The sequence below is a fragment of the Sitophilus oryzae genome, unplaced genomic scaffold, assembly GCF_002938485.1.
Source record: "Sitophilus oryzae breed Bouriz unplaced genomic scaffold, Soryzae_2.0 scaffold_172_pilon_pilon, whole genome shotgun sequence".
NCBI lineage: Eukaryota > Metazoa > Arthropoda > Insecta > Coleoptera > Curculionidae > Sitophilus > Sitophilus oryzae.
In genome coordinates, this window is record NW_022146424.1 from 2,408,716 (window position 1) to 2,426,143 (window position 17,428).

General features: G+C 31.1%; 1 protein-coding gene across 4 annotated transcripts in view; it reads left to right on the forward strand.

Moving 5' to 3' along the window:
- LOC115881505 (protein ECT2) overlaps positions 1 to 17,428 on the forward strand; it is a 33,481-nt gene that overhangs the window by 5,820 nt on the left and 10,233 nt on the right. Inside the window, exons 5-8 of one of the 4 annotated variants that reach the window (XM_030899012.1) lie at positions 55 to 852; positions 5,860 to 6,065; positions 10,404 to 10,584; positions 15,472 to 15,726. In XM_030899012.1, the coding sequence (XP_030754872.1) occupies positions 55 to 852; positions 5,860 to 6,065; positions 10,404 to 10,584; positions 15,472 to 15,726 (1,440 nt within the window). The remainder of the gene's footprint in view (positions 1 to 54; positions 853 to 5,859; positions 6,066 to 10,403; positions 10,585 to 15,471; positions 15,727 to 17,428) is intronic. The other 3 variants (XM_030899013.1, XM_030899014.1, XM_030899015.1) reach the window with 3 other exon arrangements.

The following is a 17,428-nucleotide window of genomic DNA, read 5'->3' on the forward strand; positions in this document are numbered from 1 at the left end:
ATATATTATCTCTCCACTTTGAAATACTCAAATCATGTTGGACGTGGGTTTTAGGTTATGGAAAATTCTGAAGTGTACACGCTGGACGCTGCAAACACGCCACTTCTCTCACCCAAATCCAACCCTAACCTCAAAACATTCCTGTCTGAACAGTCCGAAATGGTTCGAACCCCCAATAACAACAGCATATCCGACTTGAATTGCTTAGAAACCAGTACTACTAGCACCGCATACTTAGGTACCGTACACGAAACATCGAATAACGATGATTTAGTTAGTGAAATGGACAGTATTTGCTTCGAAGACCAGTCTCTGAACACTAGCTCGGTTGTACAAAGAAAAAGAAAGTTTGCATCGCCCGATTCGAACACTCTGGTTAAAAGAAAACGCGAGAAATGTTATAGTGAAAGGAGACGAAAAGTTTCCAGTTTTTTTAAGACTCCCATTAACTATTTCGCTAATAGGAGAAGAACTATAGATGCCTCTACGTTAAGTCGTTCTATGAACGACAGTGTCGTCTCAACTTCGGGAGTTTTTAACGTTGAAACACTCAGTAACTTAAGTACGTGTATAGAGAGTGATGACACACCTCGTACAGCTTTGAGAAAATCGAAAAAAAGTCTTTTTAGTAGAACTTTTAGTTCGTCTAGGTTTACGAGAAGTAAGTCAAAGAAAAGTTTGATGAATTCTTCGAAGTTGTCGTTTAGCGATGATGTAGATTCCGTAGAAAAGGATATGCTGAATTTGAGTTGTTTTCCGGATATTTCCTTGAATCCTATTCCCCATATTCCTTCAGGTTATAGCGGGCTTAGCAGCGAATCCTCACAGTCGGCCAGGAGACCTGCTCTTGCGGTACTAACTTTCATTTCACGTTCCATGTAGAATTCGATTCGAAATAAAAAAGGAATACAAAATGTTTTTCACAAATGAATTTCAGTTTTATAGTGTTTGGCAATGGGACTTGGCTTAAAAGTGTTTTGGGGATTATTAACTACACTTTTTTTAAAAATTTTCAGGTTTCTTAGAGTTTAATATATTTTGTTCTAGTGAGTCGATTTTGATGATTTTTAACCAGTTTGTAGATAAATTGCTTTTTTTTTCTATCATATATAGTCTGTCCAACGAGAAGATCCTTGACAGTGATAGATGTGTCTGTCATTTTAATTTCAAAGTAGTTTATTTTATTATTTTATTTTACAAAGAAATAAGTTGGTACAACTGGAACGCATAGCAGGAAATTAATATATGTATTTAAAATTTGACTGACAAGTAACTTCAAAATATTGTGAATAAAACTGCATAAAACTGAAAAAATGTAATCGAGTTATTTTATTTAATAAAAGACGGTATATGTTAATACAAAACAAACAAAAACAAGACACCACGTACCAAAAAATATAAAAAAGAACTATTTCTTACTTTCAAGCTTTATGAAACTTCCCGCATTTATGATTATATTTTATCAATATAACTTATGTACAAATACAAATTTGTAATATTCCGCAGGAATAAATAAAACAACATAAATAAAAACAAGACACCACGTACCAAAAAATATAAAAAAGAACTATTTCTTACTTTCAAGCTTTATGAAACTTCCCGCATTTATGATTATATTTTATCAATATAACTTATGTACAAATACAAATTTGTAATATTCCGCAGGAATAAATAAAACAACATAAATAAAACAAACTATTTTATTAATAATAACACTTACCAAATTTTATACCTCACAGGTTGATTAATTAACTTTAATCTTAATTTTTTTAAACCAGTACCTTGTACAAATACAAATTTGTAATATTCCGCAGGAATAAATAAAACAACATAAATAAAACAAACTATTTTATTAATAATAACACTTACCAAATTTTATACCTCACAGGTTGATTAATTAACTTTAATCTTAATTTTTTTAAACCAGTACCTTTTGACATTATTTTTCTGCAGTACTAAAATCCATTATTTACCTATCGTGTGATGTCGATATTTTTCAGCTACGCCAGTTTTTAGTATGTGTTTAGTATGGTTCTTCTACCATATTCGAGATGCACTTATCTACGACGAGATGGTATACGAACTTTATTGATAGTAACTTTATTGGTGTATCTGTATAAGACTTTCTCCCTGGGCAGCAAGTATTAACCATAAACTGTGCTCTGGGTTCTACAGTTAATTTTCACTCGATTTTTCCTACACTTGACTTCAAAAGACACAAAACACTCGTAATAACACGAATCAAAATGCATCATCTTCCAAAACGCAGGGTATTTGACAAAAGTTGTCACAAGATTATAACCTATAATTTGGCAAGACTTTGACAAACGTCAAAAATCTAAAGGCGAGTTCATACGCATCGGCGTCCGTTTGTCGTTCATCGTTCCGTCAAACCAATAAAATTGAAATACGTCTGTCATTTTGAAATAAACCAATAAAACTGGTTAAAAACAACAAGTGACGACGCATGACGAATTTATATTTAAACCCATCCATAGTTAACTTAAAAATTATTAGAAACTTTTTTTAGTAAAATAAATAGATTGGTATGGGACGTCATCTGCTTTTCTTCTGTCATCGTCTGTCGAAATCTTACCTGAGAAAAAAAACAGAGTATAGTATTTTACTTCAAACAAAAGATACATTTGTGGAGACTTTTTATAATAACTTTGTATTGAAACACCAAATTGCTAAAATACAAACACTTAATTTTATTTTGTATTCCATTTTTATTAGCTTATTGGGGGTGTGGTTTAAAATAGTTATTTGCATCACAACATAGTTCAAAAAATCTATCATTAAACATATTTTGAAAGATAACTGATTGATTTTTTTTCAAATATAAATGTTGAATTTCTTAACATTATCTACTTGCAGACATTGTGTTTAATCGATTTTTTCTGAATTTTTCACTGTCAGCCGTTTGATGCATCTAAAAAAATACAGTTTGCTCACCATAATGTGTCTATTTATAAATTTTTATTGTAGATGTAATGTAATAAATAAGTGATTAGAGAAATTAATCACAAACAAGTGCATTTTGTTTGTTAGTATTTTTAACGTTAACATAATTTTAATTACTTATTGTTATTGATTAAAAGTAAGATTTTTGAACTATTTATGTCTTAAACTATTGTTATTGTTTTTTAAAAGTTTTAAAAAGTATGCTTTAAGTATTTTTTATTACTGAAATATCTGGGTGATTTGCAACTAAACAATTTAAAAAAAAAAACATTTTTGTTGTGATGAACTAGGCCTGAAAGTGATCAAGTAATGAACCGCCTTTTCATAAGTGAACAGCAAACTGTCACTGACTTTCATAAGTCACACAATGAATGTAGTCCAAAATCCGGGTGCAAAAACATGCAAGAGTTTTCTGAAGATTCGTATTTTCAAAATCGATTGCATTTTAGTGTTTAAAAGCAAAGGTACAGTCAGCAGTTCCAGTTCTGGGACACCTGACGCTGAGAAGCGCCCGCAAAGGTGTAATTTTAAAACGTCCAAACTGTTTCCTGAAGGCTGAAAATTTGTAGATAACATTCGAACGCAATATAAAACAAAAATATAAAAGACTTCAGAGAAAATATTGATGAATATCGTACAGGGTGGTCCGAACTGTATTCCGGAAAATTCGGCAGCATATTCTGCAGATAAAAAGAAGTAAAAAAGTTCATATAAATGTATGTCCGAAAATGCTTAGTTTCAGAGATACAGGGTGTAGTTTCAATTTTATTTCGATTTTTTCCAAATAATTTCTGAAGTAACGTCAATATTTGGATGAAAATTGATGTCTAGGAGTTTTTTGACATGAGAAATTTGATTTTGATGTCAATATGACTCCTACTGGTAGAGGGCGCCACCTACATATTTTTTAACTGTTTTGAAGCGTAATAACTTTCTGTCCGTACCTGTATAAAACTACCGAGGAAGAAAATATACATCTCTGTGACTTTTTACGTAAAAAATATCTCTTTGTAAAAATCGCTACGAGCAACCGTTCCCAAGATATTGAGAATGGAAATAGTCAATACATGTCATTATTGAGGAAAATTAAACACGTTGAGTAGATAGTTATTTCACTGAAATAATAAATTTGGGAAATTTTTATTTTTTTAAATTAATCATAAATTTTTCTGCAAAAAATTATGATAAAATAGTTTCCGTTGAACTTTTGGCACAAAAACTTTCAAATTTATGCTCTCAGTGTAATAACTACAGGGTCTAGTCAGCATGTTTAATTTATGTCAATGATGACAGGTATTGATAATTTCGATTTCAAATATCTCGAAAACCAATACTAGTAGCGATTTTTACCAAGAGACATTTTTTACGTAAAAAACGTCGTAAATGTATATTTTTTTACTCAATAGTTTTATACAGGTACAGACGAAAAGTTATTACTCTTCAAACCAGTTAAAAAATATGTAGGTGGCGCCCTCTACTAGTAGGAGTCATATTGACATCAAAATCAAATTTCTCATGTCAAAAAACTCCAAGACACCAATTTTTATCCAAATATTGAGGTTATTTCAGAAATTATTTGGAAAAAATCGAAATAAAAATGAAACTTCCACACCCTGTATCTCCGAAACTAAGCGTTTTCGAACATACATTTATACGAACTTTTTTACCTATTTTTATCTACAGAATATGCTGGCGAAGTTTCTGGAATACAGTTCGGACCACCCTGTATATTGAGCATATCTTATAAACTCTATACAGATTATCGCCTATCCCTGCAATATGTTGGAGTTGAAGCCGAGTTAGAGACAACTAGATAACCGGTTCGTGTATATTTCACGAACTGTGTTTTCTGTTAGGCAGACACTGGCGCAATAGCGCAACTCCAAAATTTCGAATATCGATTAGCCCTTACTTTGAGGATTAGCCAATTGTCGAACGGGAGCGCAAACGAAAGCCGTATGAATGAACAGCTGGTGCTAGCGTTTCCAATAAGAGACTTATTGGTCTAGTTATTCGATCGATAATTCAAAAGGTTCCAGGCTTGCGCACTACACTTGAGCAGAGCTAACTGAGCGACTTATGCAAATTCCTAGGGTATAAATGGGTATATAAATCATCTGATTTATATACCCATTTCACCGGCTTGACTTCACAGAATGCAGTTACTTTACAAATATATGATATTGAGTAAAGACCAAAAAAACCAAACCGCCTATACGCGCGCTATCGCTATTCTCTCTTCCATCAGCTGCTAACTGACGGGGTTCTAATATCGACTGTTTTTATTAATTAATATATTGTTTTCACTATTACCTTGCAAAATTTCAGCCTTCAGAAATCATTTCTTTTTACAAAGTTTCTTTGACAGCGCGTTTGAGGTAGCGCTGACGCTTTGTGTCCCCATAGTTATCTGTTATGTTAAATTATATTATGTTATCTGTCTGACTGTTATATTTTTGTTTTACATTGTATTCGAATGTTATCTACAAATTTTCAGCCTTCAAAAAACAGTTTGGAGGTGTTAATTAAAATTACACCTATGTGCGCTTCTCGGCGCAGGTGTCCCGGAACTGGAACTGCTGACTACCTTTGCTAAAATGCGATCGATTTTGAAAATATGAATCTTCAGAAAACTCTTGCATGTTTTTGTATCCGGCTCCGATGCATCACACGCTATATGTGTGTGTTTAGTTCTTTGAATCTCAAATTACAAAACACTAAAATCACTCAGACGCAAATTAAAGCATTAATTTTAAGGTTATCTTAGTTCCTCCCCGTATTTTAGATCACACCCTTATCGCTTATGGTATTTGGTACTAACCCTAAATAAATATTCGTCAAATTCCACCTGAACCAGGTTCTAATTAGTAAGTTTTCCCCTCTCCTTTCTTCTAGGTGGTCGATGAAACGTCAGTGGTAGAACGGCCAGATGTCAACGCCAGAGCCTTCGTGGTTAAGGCCGAGTGGTTCTGGACATCGGTCCAGAAGGAATACAGTTTGGACGAGAAAGAGTACCTGTTCGACGACTATATAGAGCACGCCATTGCGACGCCGGGCGTGAGGAGGGATAGTCGTACCGGTACGCCAAGCAGCGCAAGCAGGTAAGGCAATAGTGTTGCACTTACGTTGTTCATATTTTTTAAATCAGAAATAGTATAGTGTTTTATTAGGAGTAGAAATGATACTTTTTGCGGCGAGGCTGTACGTTTGAAATTACAGGTACAAACAACTTTTTTACTCCGAATTACTTATTTAATTTACTCTGAATAGAACATGCAATTTTTTTTAAACGCCACTAATCATTTTTTAAATAATTTCAAACGTTGCAATTAACATAAAAATATTTAAAAGTAATGCCTTGTAAGTAACATAGATAAATGAAACAAGTTTAGATTGGAAAGTGCCCGTAAGGACAATGTAAACACTATTTGGCGCTATTCTTGTAACGGTCGCGACCTAAAGTTTTTGACAATTTCGGAGTGGTTCGGCTTTTTCCGGAATTATATCGTCAAATATTATTTATTCAAATTTATTATTGTGTTCTTTTAATTTTATAAATAAAATACAGTGTGTTGCATACAAGAAACTTTGTTTTATAGGTATAAGGACATGTATGAAATACCTATGAAACATTGGAAACCGACGTTATGCCACGATCCACGATGGTTTTTGCGTTTCACAGTTCACAGCACAGCTTTTTAAGTTTTTAACGCCACTTTTTCACAATTATCACGGGTTTGAGTAAATAAAACTTAAATTAAACTTACAAGATAGCAATAATTACTTTGAAAATGGACGCTTTAAACATAGATAAGATACTATATAATATAAAATAGATAGGAAACTCAATACATTTTGTCCGGACCGAGCGGTGGTGCCATCTCGTGGTTCTAGTAACGAAATAAAACATAAGTTTAAAACGGATGGTTTCTATTTTTTTCGGATTTTTCCATTAACTAAATTCCAAGTAAATTGATTCAAGAAAGAAACAGTTTACTCGAATAAATGGATTTAAGTTAAAATGGCAAAGGGGATATATCAAAAACACAAAAAAAAACTATAAGAAACTATCTTTATTGAACTGAATATAATAACAAAAACACAATACAAAACATTATAATAATAAAATATATCTAGATCTATAACAATTAGGGCAACCTATTTTACAATTAATTAGCAATCTTAAAGGAAGGGAAACTATAGTCTGTCCAACGACAAAATCCTTGACAGTGATAGATGTGTCTGTTATTTTAATTTCAAAGTAGTTTATTTTATTTTACAAAGAAATAAGTTGGTACAACTGGAACGCATAATTAATATATTTAAATCATTATTTAAATTTTGAATGACAAGTGATTACTTCAAAATATTGTGAAAAAAAACTATAAAACTGAAAAAATCTAATCTTGGTTAATTAACTTTAATCATAATTTCTTCTGCAGGACTAAAATGTATTATTTACCTATCGTGTGATGTTATTTTACAGATACTCCAGTTTTTGGTACCATATACGAGATGGTATACAACTTTATTTGTGGCTAATACAACTCTCTGGCCATAGTCACTGGCAAACTGTGTTTTTGGCGGTCTCTGGGCAAAGAATATTAACTGTAAACTATTGCCTGGGTTAATACTTAATTTTCCCTCGAGTTTTCCTCCACTTAATTTTAAAAAACACGAAACACAAGTAACAACACAGTCCAAAATGCAAAATATTTATCATGTCTATTTGACACAAAATTATAACCTATAATTTGGCAAGAGTTTGACAATTCTCAAAAATCTTAAGTCGAGTTCATACGCATCGGAGTCCGTTTGTCGTTCATCGTTGCGTCAAACCAATAATATTGAAATAAGATCTGTCATTTTTGAAATAAACCAATAAAACTAGTTAAAAACAACAAGAGACGACGCATGACGTATTTACTTATTAACCCATCCATAGATATCTTAAAAAATATTAGAAACTTTTTTTTGTGAAATAAATGGATTGGTATGGAAGTCATCTGCTTTTTTTCTGTCATCGTCTGTCGAAATCTTACCTGAGAAAAAAAGCAGAGTATAGTTTATTCTATGTAACACGTGTTTGCTAACTTACTATTTGATCCTTCGGAAACATATGCATTTGGGCATATTTTTGGTAATTCTTACAGCCAGTAACACAATACTTAAAAACCATTGTCTACAGTTAAAAAATATGTAAAAACACAAGAACAGAGCCGTATAAAAATCAAAAACAAATTTAAAACACGATCTACGGATAACGGACAAAATAAAATATAAATTGACAACTGTTGACAGGTTAAATTTTACATTTGATGGTAAAAGCCAGGTAAAAACAGGTAAAATTTTAAATTTTGTAATTTTTGCCCAAATATGAATTAATTACATACTTGTGTTAGTTAATAAATTATTCTAAATAAATGTGGATTTGAATCAAAAATCAATACCTATAATAAGTTATGAAAATGAACGTCTCTGTTGTTTTAAATAAGCATTCGTCAAAAAATGAAATAAAATTTTTAAGGTGTTACTTTTTACCACACTGTTTAATACACACACAAAATTCAGTTTTTTTAGTATTTGGAGCAATTATTATTAATCAACGAAAACCGTCAATTAATGTAGTTTGAATACGGCAATCATATTAATTGGTTCTCTTTAACAAATATTTAAACATTTTTTTAATAAAATAAACGAACTATATCAACAATATTAGTACCGTATCATCGAATAAAAACGGCGTCAGCGATGGCTATGAAATGAAGATTGCTGTCATTTTATATGTAAAATGATATGGGAAATGTCATCGATCGTCATTTCTAAGCCAACTGGACGCCGTTTTTTTTTATCATACGGTATTTGTACTATTTAGAAATCTGTTACATCATTAAAAATAATCTAAAATGTCAATATTCCATGGGTATATTGATAAATGAGATTTAAACTATAAGAAAAGGCATTTTCTACGAAAACTTGAAGAGATAGGTATAAGATGGTATAATACAATTTGATAGACAATTAAACTGTGCATCTGATTCTCATAAAATATACAGGGTGTTCCATTTAAATTAAACGAGTTATTGCCCTTTAAATATAGTACTTATTTAAAATAAATTTTTAGACACGCTGTATAAGATAGTATAATTTTTATTATTGCAACACAAAATTTAGTAAATAGAAACACTTCAGTACAATATTTGGTTTTAAAAACTTAAATACGTCTAGAGAAATGAATCATTAAAAGTATTACCAGAGTACGTAGATCGCCGAGTAGCGACAGAAACCGTCGGCTCTTTTGATGTGGTGGGACCAAATTTTCTTTCTCTCTCTTTTGACGTGTTTGACAGATAGACTACGTATTTAACTGCTCAACTTATGAAGTGGTCCTATAAACATGGTATACACTGCTCACAATTTGAAGTGGAATTAATTATAAAGTTTTATACATATCTTTTTTGTTTTGTTTTATCCTTATTTCTAAATTTGAATGTATAAAATATCTTACTGCTAATAAATAATTAAAAAAACGATTCGTTGCCTGACGTATACTTGAAATAAAGTATATAAAGATATTTGATAAATGGCAACAGTGGCAACTTCGCTTCTTCGTATGACAGATAACCTACTTATTTCGCGCAGCCGCAAAGAAAATTGAAAACGGGACTGTCGCTACTCGTCGGTTGAGGTACTCTGGTATTACTGCATTTTGACACAAACCTAAATATTTTAAAAACGGTAAGATTAAAATGCGGTAAACCTTAATCAAATTTACCTTTATTTCTAATCGTAGAAACTAGAAATGTAATAATATACAGGGTGTTCCATTTAAAAAAATACAACTTTGATATTTTTTATTTATTTGGGACACTCTGTATCTTGTAAAAATATTTTTAAATTGTAGCTCTAATAGTCCTTCAACGAACCCAGAACTTACAATTTGCAAAAATCTAATCGTTTAGCTACAATACTCCGTGTCGTATGTGGTGAACAACTCTGTAGATGAAAAATGTAGTGAATATTATGTAAATCATCTTATATTAATGCTTATAGGTACGCTACTGTGCAAGAAACAAAATTGTTTGTATCATGGAAAAACAACAAAACCATTCTAGTTAGTTAACACCTATAACAATTATAAAAAGCGTTTGATGTTTAGGAAATGTGAATAAAAATCCATTTTATTATTTACTTTAAGTCTGTACAGTAACTCTATATGACAAACAATATTCTTGTTTGCAAATTCAGTGTCAAGGTGTTTTTTTTAAATAACTTGATAAAATATTAGTGCGAGCTTAGTTAAATATGGCAAAAATTGATTATTGATAGCAAAACTTAAAATATCACAGCTATATCTCAATAGCAAGTTGCCATTTTTTTTATATAAAATAAATAGGTAAAAAATAATAAAAAATTGCAAGAAACTTGTTATTTTGTAGAAGAAAACGCAAAAGAATCCACGAGACCCTCCAATCTCTAGTACAGCAGACTCAGTCTCCGGCACTCCATAAAAGAAGATCGTCGGTCAGTGATGCTGGATTGCTGTCCGTGTCCGGTTCATTTCTGGATTGTACCGTTAGTCCGGTTAGTACCACCCCTGGCAGACGACATTCTATTAAGGTTAATAGTTGAACGTGTGTATGTGTGATATTTTGCGTGCTGATGCTTTGTTTAATTGCTGACTTTGAAATCAGTTTTTAATGAATATTGTATGATCGAAAAACTTGTGATTAGTGTATTCCAGGGTTTGTTTTAAGTCACTTTATGATATGTATAAAAATAATAAATGGTATATATGTTACAGTGAAAGTCGGAAATTCAGTGATTGTTAACATTCACTAGGAAATGCTAACAATTACGCATTGGACCAGTAAATGTAGTATTTTAAATAGATTTGTCGATTTTTCCTATTAATTTCTAACATTCACTATAGTGAAAGTAACATTTACTAAAGGTTGCCAGTAAAAGTTATTCTATTGCACAGGGCTAGTGTGGTGAGAAAGAATGTTGGTGGAAGTTAGAACAAATAAAACTTTTAAGAATATTGGATCAATTCAATATTCAAGGTGATCCACATATCTTAAAATTACAATTTACTTCTTTAGTATATTTATTAAAAATTATAGGAAATAACGACATAAGACATAACCTTCTAAATATTAAAAGGGAAAATATAGTGAACATTTTACAGCGTACAAAACAATTTAAAAAAAACATTCATAAACGTAAGATTACTTACTGATACTAGGTTTTTTAATAAAGTTCTTCATCGTGGACGAAATAAAGTATGCCCGAATTTTATTCAACCGGAGTTATTCGTTTTTTCAAACCCGCTACTTCCAGCATATGGAAACGTTTAATAAGTTCATAGTCATTAGGTTCCTTAATATCTTTTTCTCTTGCATGCTTAACTTTTGCTATGACTTCATTATATTGCATTAAAATGAAAAACAAGCACTATTACATTCTTGCGAGTGCCGAGTTTACCTTAGTTTTTCACAGAAAATTTCTTCCATAGGGAAAATACCGCACATCATTTTTTACAATGATAACAAAACAATTACACATAACCACAAAAAACAACAGAGATCTGTCAACGTTGCCAACGTTTATCCCAATTTAATGTTATCCTTATATTGCCTATTATTCCAACTTATCCTTATTTATCCTTATATTTTACAACATGTGGCAACCGCGTTAACTGAATCTTTCAAACTTATTGCTGTCGTCCAGGGAATGCTAGCATTCACTCCTGATACAAAGAATACAAGGTATGAAATTGCGCCGGTTGGTCACTACGTCACAGGTGATTGGTCGACAAGCTCTGCGCGCCAATTTCAAATTGTCAAACAGATTGTGTCATCTGTGAAATTTGATTGTGTCAAAATGTGAAAATAATTTTTCAAATGTCAAGCTCGATGATTTGACATAACTTTTGGGGTTATGTCCTAATAATTCTTCCCTATTTTAGGTCTTTTTTTATTAGTGGCAATTGTACAATATGGATATTTTTTTGTATGGCGTATGACGTCACAGGTGGTATGCGCAAACTTAACGAAATTGGAGCCGCTATCGATCATACCTTGTTTTCTTTGTACCATGGCATTCACTAGTAAAAGATGGTTTCAAAAATAGCTGTTGAACTTTTACTGGCGTAGTCTTAGCAAATCAGTGAATGCGAGCTTTTACTAGTAATTGTTAACAATCACTGATTTCCAACTTTTACTGTAACGTATATAATAAATAGTATAATAAAATGATCATCATAAAACAGAAAATTGCAGAATATTTCGATTTAGATTTAAATAATTTCTTACTTCAATTTTTTATGTAAAACACAGGATATTCACCATTATTGAAATTTTTAAGCTTTTGATCATACAATATTCAGAATTATTATATTTTACTGTTTTGTTATTTTTTATTTTTGGTTGATTCCTTTAATTTTTCGTTTTTTATTTTAATTTTTTTTATTTATTTTTAATTAAAAACTCATCAGAACGTATTCTTAGAGCTGAAATGTGTCTTATCAAATGTTCAGAAAGCATTCAATTTTGAAATAAGAGGCTAAAATATATTACCCTAGTGATTTTAACAGTTTAGTTGTTTGCTATACAAAAAAGGATAATATAATAATTAATTTTCAATTAGCAATTTTAGTTTATGGCTGTTTTATGGCAAGGTATTTCTATTCTGCCCTAATACCTGTATAATCTGCAGAAATTCCATTTATTGTAATAGAATATCTATTTATACCTGTGTTATAATAAAACCTACCCTAAAGCTTAACAGGTAGGTGTTATATAAATAGCTTTAGGGTGGGTTCATTGTAATTCGTTAATTTCATTTATTTTCTGGTAATACTCTATCTAGCTAAATTGATTTTTCGAAAGATTTTACGAACCTTACTATTTTATGTACAGGGTGGTACGAATTGTAATCGGGAAACTTCGACAACATTACTAGTCTCTGGAGATAAAAATTAGTAAAAAAGTTCTCGTGCTCAAAGATTTTCCTACATATTTTAATTTTTATGATTTAGTATCACAATATTTGTCTTACCTTGTATAACTTTTCGGGTCAAATTTTAATTTGCTTTAACATACAATGCTAATTTTAACTAAATATCAACCTATACAAGGTGAATTACAATTTAGGTAACTGTTTATTGAAATTTAAAATTCATTCTTCATTTTCACAAAATGTGAAATATGTCAAAAACATTACATTTTAGGTATATGCTTCTTTAATGAAACACGCCTTTATTTTTTTTTCTAGAATCAGAAAAACAATTAATATATAGGGTGGCACCCTGTAGAACTTAATATATTTTTATAAAATGCTTCAAATTAACCGTAAATTTAATTTCGATATAAACCACCCTTTTCCTTGGAGCCTCCGCCTCGTATGAGAGGAGCCACTGTGTATATTTTTCCTCGTGTCCATATATATCTTGAACACATTATATAATTGTCAGGAAAATACATTTTTGATTTATTTAAAGTAGAGGGAAAAACGAAAAAAAAAACAAAATATTTTTGAGTCTAAGTTTAATTGACTATACAGGGTGAGTCTTAAATAAGTGCAAATATTTTCAGGGCTGATAGACCTCGATAAAAGAAACATATTTTCTCTTTACTGTTTTTTTTTTACTTTATGGAAATAAATTCAAAATAACCGAGTTATTTTATTTTGAAAATTTGCAAAAAAATATTTTTTGCTTAAATTTTGAGAACCACTGGATCTTTTCTGGATTTTCTTTCTTATAAAATTAATCTACTACCTATGTTGCCATATTATCAAGAAATAATGTTTTTAAAAAATTTTCAAAAAATCCAAATTTCCATTTTTTTTTAAATTCATAATCGTGTTTCTGGGGTTGTAATATACCACTTCTAAAAATATTTGCACTTATTTAAGACTAACCCTATAGAATACTTACATTTATAATAAAAGTTTAAACAACTAACGAATATGTTAGAATCGACATTTCTAGGAAATCTTTATAACTGACTGGTTAAGTTGGTTGTAATTCTTGGTATTCGTACATTTCCAACTTTTATTACATTGGCACAATCCCCTCTCCAAGGGTTGGTGTGTAATAAAAAATATTGCACCTGACAATAGGGCATCTAAATTATTATTAGGTCTTAGAATATTGATGAGGTTCATATTTTTCAAAATGGATTTCGGTGGTCAGTCGTTACCGAACATTTATCGAGTTAAATTCAAAAAGAAAAAATTAAAGCGTTAAATGATCTAAGAAAAAGAAAGTGCCAGTGATTTTTTTTTGGTTTTGTGTGTATCATGCTTTTGGAAACTATCGTTTCACCCTTGAAAGAATTGAGGCATAGGTTAAGCCAAGAGGCTGAAAATTATTACGACGAATGGATAGGAACAATTTCGTGTATTTTGGATAACGTTAGTATTTTGTAATGTTAAGAATTAGTGTAGGATCAAAATAAAAAGGAGTGTGATCTTAAAACTGAACGAGTAAGTCCAAAACTTTGAAAAACATTTGATTTGTTAGACAAATTTATTAGATAGAGTATTTTTGTTTTTGTTATGAAAATATAATGACAAAAGTGATTGATGTCAAACATATTCAAAATGTTTGATTTATATTTTACTATGTCTTAATTTCAAAGTTAAATGCTTCTTTTTATTGAGTGCGTTGAGTGTTATATGTGTGATTCAGCTTGTACTATTCTACATGGTTATTTTAGTTAATTCATTTTATATAGGGTGACTCACTTACTGTCTGAAAAACTTCACTTTAGGTTTTCTAAATTATGACTTTCTTACAAATTACGTTGATAATAATAATAGCGCAGTTTTTCACATTAAAGTAGTACTTGTTTAATGGAATGCAATATTTTTTTCTGAGATATAATATTTTGCAGCAAAAATGTTTATTCTAAAAATGTATTGTCATACTTTTATTTATTTATTTAATTAATAAAAGTTAAAATCTCTGTAATAAAGTCTCTTTGGAACAGTTGGTTACCCTGTATAGTGTGTACACATTAATTTATAAATGTGTCAGCTTTGGTGTAGCATTTTTATTAAATTTATTTGCTGTCTTCACTGTCAATTAATCACAAATGTCTTCATGACAGTGACATTGCTTTTATGGTAATTCCAATTTATTTTTTTCTGATCAGATACTAAAAGCACTACAATTCTAAGCAATTTAGCAAACTAAAGCTTCATTCAAAACCTCTGTACCAAAAATATTTGTAATTTTTTGAATATTCAGCACTTGAGGTATAATTTCCCACGAAAAAATATTGACAGTTCTTGTGTTCTTGTCTATCATTCCAATTTAAAAGTAATTTGATTCTGTCAATTTTTTGGATATCGTCTCTCGATTTCTCTCTGCTGGAGATAGAAAATGCTATTAGAGGGCTGACTCATTAAGTAAATTATTCTTAAAAAAATAATTTGTTCACACATAGTACATTTTAAAGGAATTATACTTAATATTTTGTTCCTTAATCTCCATAGAATGATAAAGGTTTATTGGATAAAGCCGAATCCGAGGAAACACCACAGATTACGTCGGCAAGACATCAAGTGTTCTTAGAGCTGGTACAGACGGAATCTAACTATGTGGAAATCTTGAGCATCATAGTGAAATTGTTCAAGCAGTACCTGGAAGAGATGCTGGACGAGGATCCTCTTTTAAATTTTACGGAGTTGAATCTCATTTTCGGCAAGTTGCCGCCGATCCACGAAACCCATTTGAAAATGCTCGACGAGGTAAGTTGCGCTATAGTAGAAATCAAGAGAGTTTTCTTCGTTGCGACAATTGATCGGTGACTATTATATCTGAGAGATTTGAACTGTACAGGGTGGACCATTTTGGTTGTTTCTATAGGGCATCTAGGAAACCGTGAGAAATATTCAAATTTTGATACTGCAGTCTCGGGTTCTTTTTTTGAAAAAGTATATGGCGCAAACGGATCGTGGCTGTCTTCATCGGTTTCGAAGCTACAGGGAGATTCTCAAATTTTGTACTTTTTGAAGATGTTCGATAGTTTGTTTATTTCAGCAACCACGAAAAAATGAATTATACATTCTAAAGGCACTTTTCTGTGTAGAATGCAGTGGCGTAGTCAGACTTTTTTCGAAAAAAATATTTTTTAAGATATTAACTATACCTACTTATGTTTTTTTTTAAAAGAACCCCCTGTATATTTTTAAATTTTGTTATTCAGCTTGGCATGAGCTTCTCAAAAATATATAACACTCTATATTTATTTTCACTATTAACTTCAACATTCCAAATTTTTCTTAAAATATCCACTTAGTAGATAGTAGGCCGTGCCGAGGAACAAAGTAAACGGTTGTCATGGTGATCGGAACATACCTTTGATGGATGATCGATTATCAACAAAACTCAACTTTTTAACAGCACTTAAGGGACACAAAGCGCCATTACTACCGCTTTCCCGTTCAAAATATCCTAACAAAATTGCGATGAGTTCTTTACGTATATTAAGCTGTCTTGTACACTTCGCACCAAAAGAGGTTCTAAAAAGAACAATGTTCGACTGCAAGGTCTGCTGGTAAACATTTTTAAGCTTAAAGTGTCACAACACTATTTATTTAAACCAAAAACTCGTAATACAAAACTAAAGTGTCAAAACGAATGATAATGTGAGGAAATAAATAAATAAAAGCGGCATCTTGACATTTTTTTACAGCAGCTGTACCACCTGAAACCCCAACGCGAAATTTAAATTTCAGTTAGTCAGCCTGGCACCGAAAAAGTCCATGGTTGGCAACAATGAATGTAAAAATCGCGCCCTCGATTACATAACTAAAAGTTTAATTGATCTAAAATATATTAAGTCTTAGATCTACACTTTGCGGTTTGGCATGGCAAATCAAATCATTGCGTGCCGGGCCTCTTTATGACTCCCTTGGTCTTGATTTTGCAGTCTAATAAGTAGGTAGTCTTGCTGCAACATTTTTGCAAGTAAATAATGCCTATACGTGGTGGTTTCATTTCTTTTTCAAGAATTCTGGGTTTTTGCCACTGGACCAAAATCTGCAAAATAAAAATTTATTTTTTATAAACACTACTGTTTAGGTGTAAACACCACCTGAAATTTCCAATTCCCGGATTTCGGGAATATGTTTTTTTGATCCCAGGATTGGTGAATGTTCACTGAGGTGAACATGAATGCAGTAACCATTAACAGTAACAAAATGTAATAAAAAACAATTCCTTTGGTAGGAAAAAAATAATCTAAATCAAAAAGAACATAAGCAACTTAACATCGGTAAATATGGGTGCACTAAACATAAAACTTAAAAAAAATATACCAAAAAACGATTATTCCATCTTAAAAATCATATTTACTTAATATAAGAATGATTAAGACGTTCTCAAAGACGGCAGTATAAGCGCCAAAAGTAAAAAAGAGCACAGGCCAATGACGTCTAACAGCGCTTT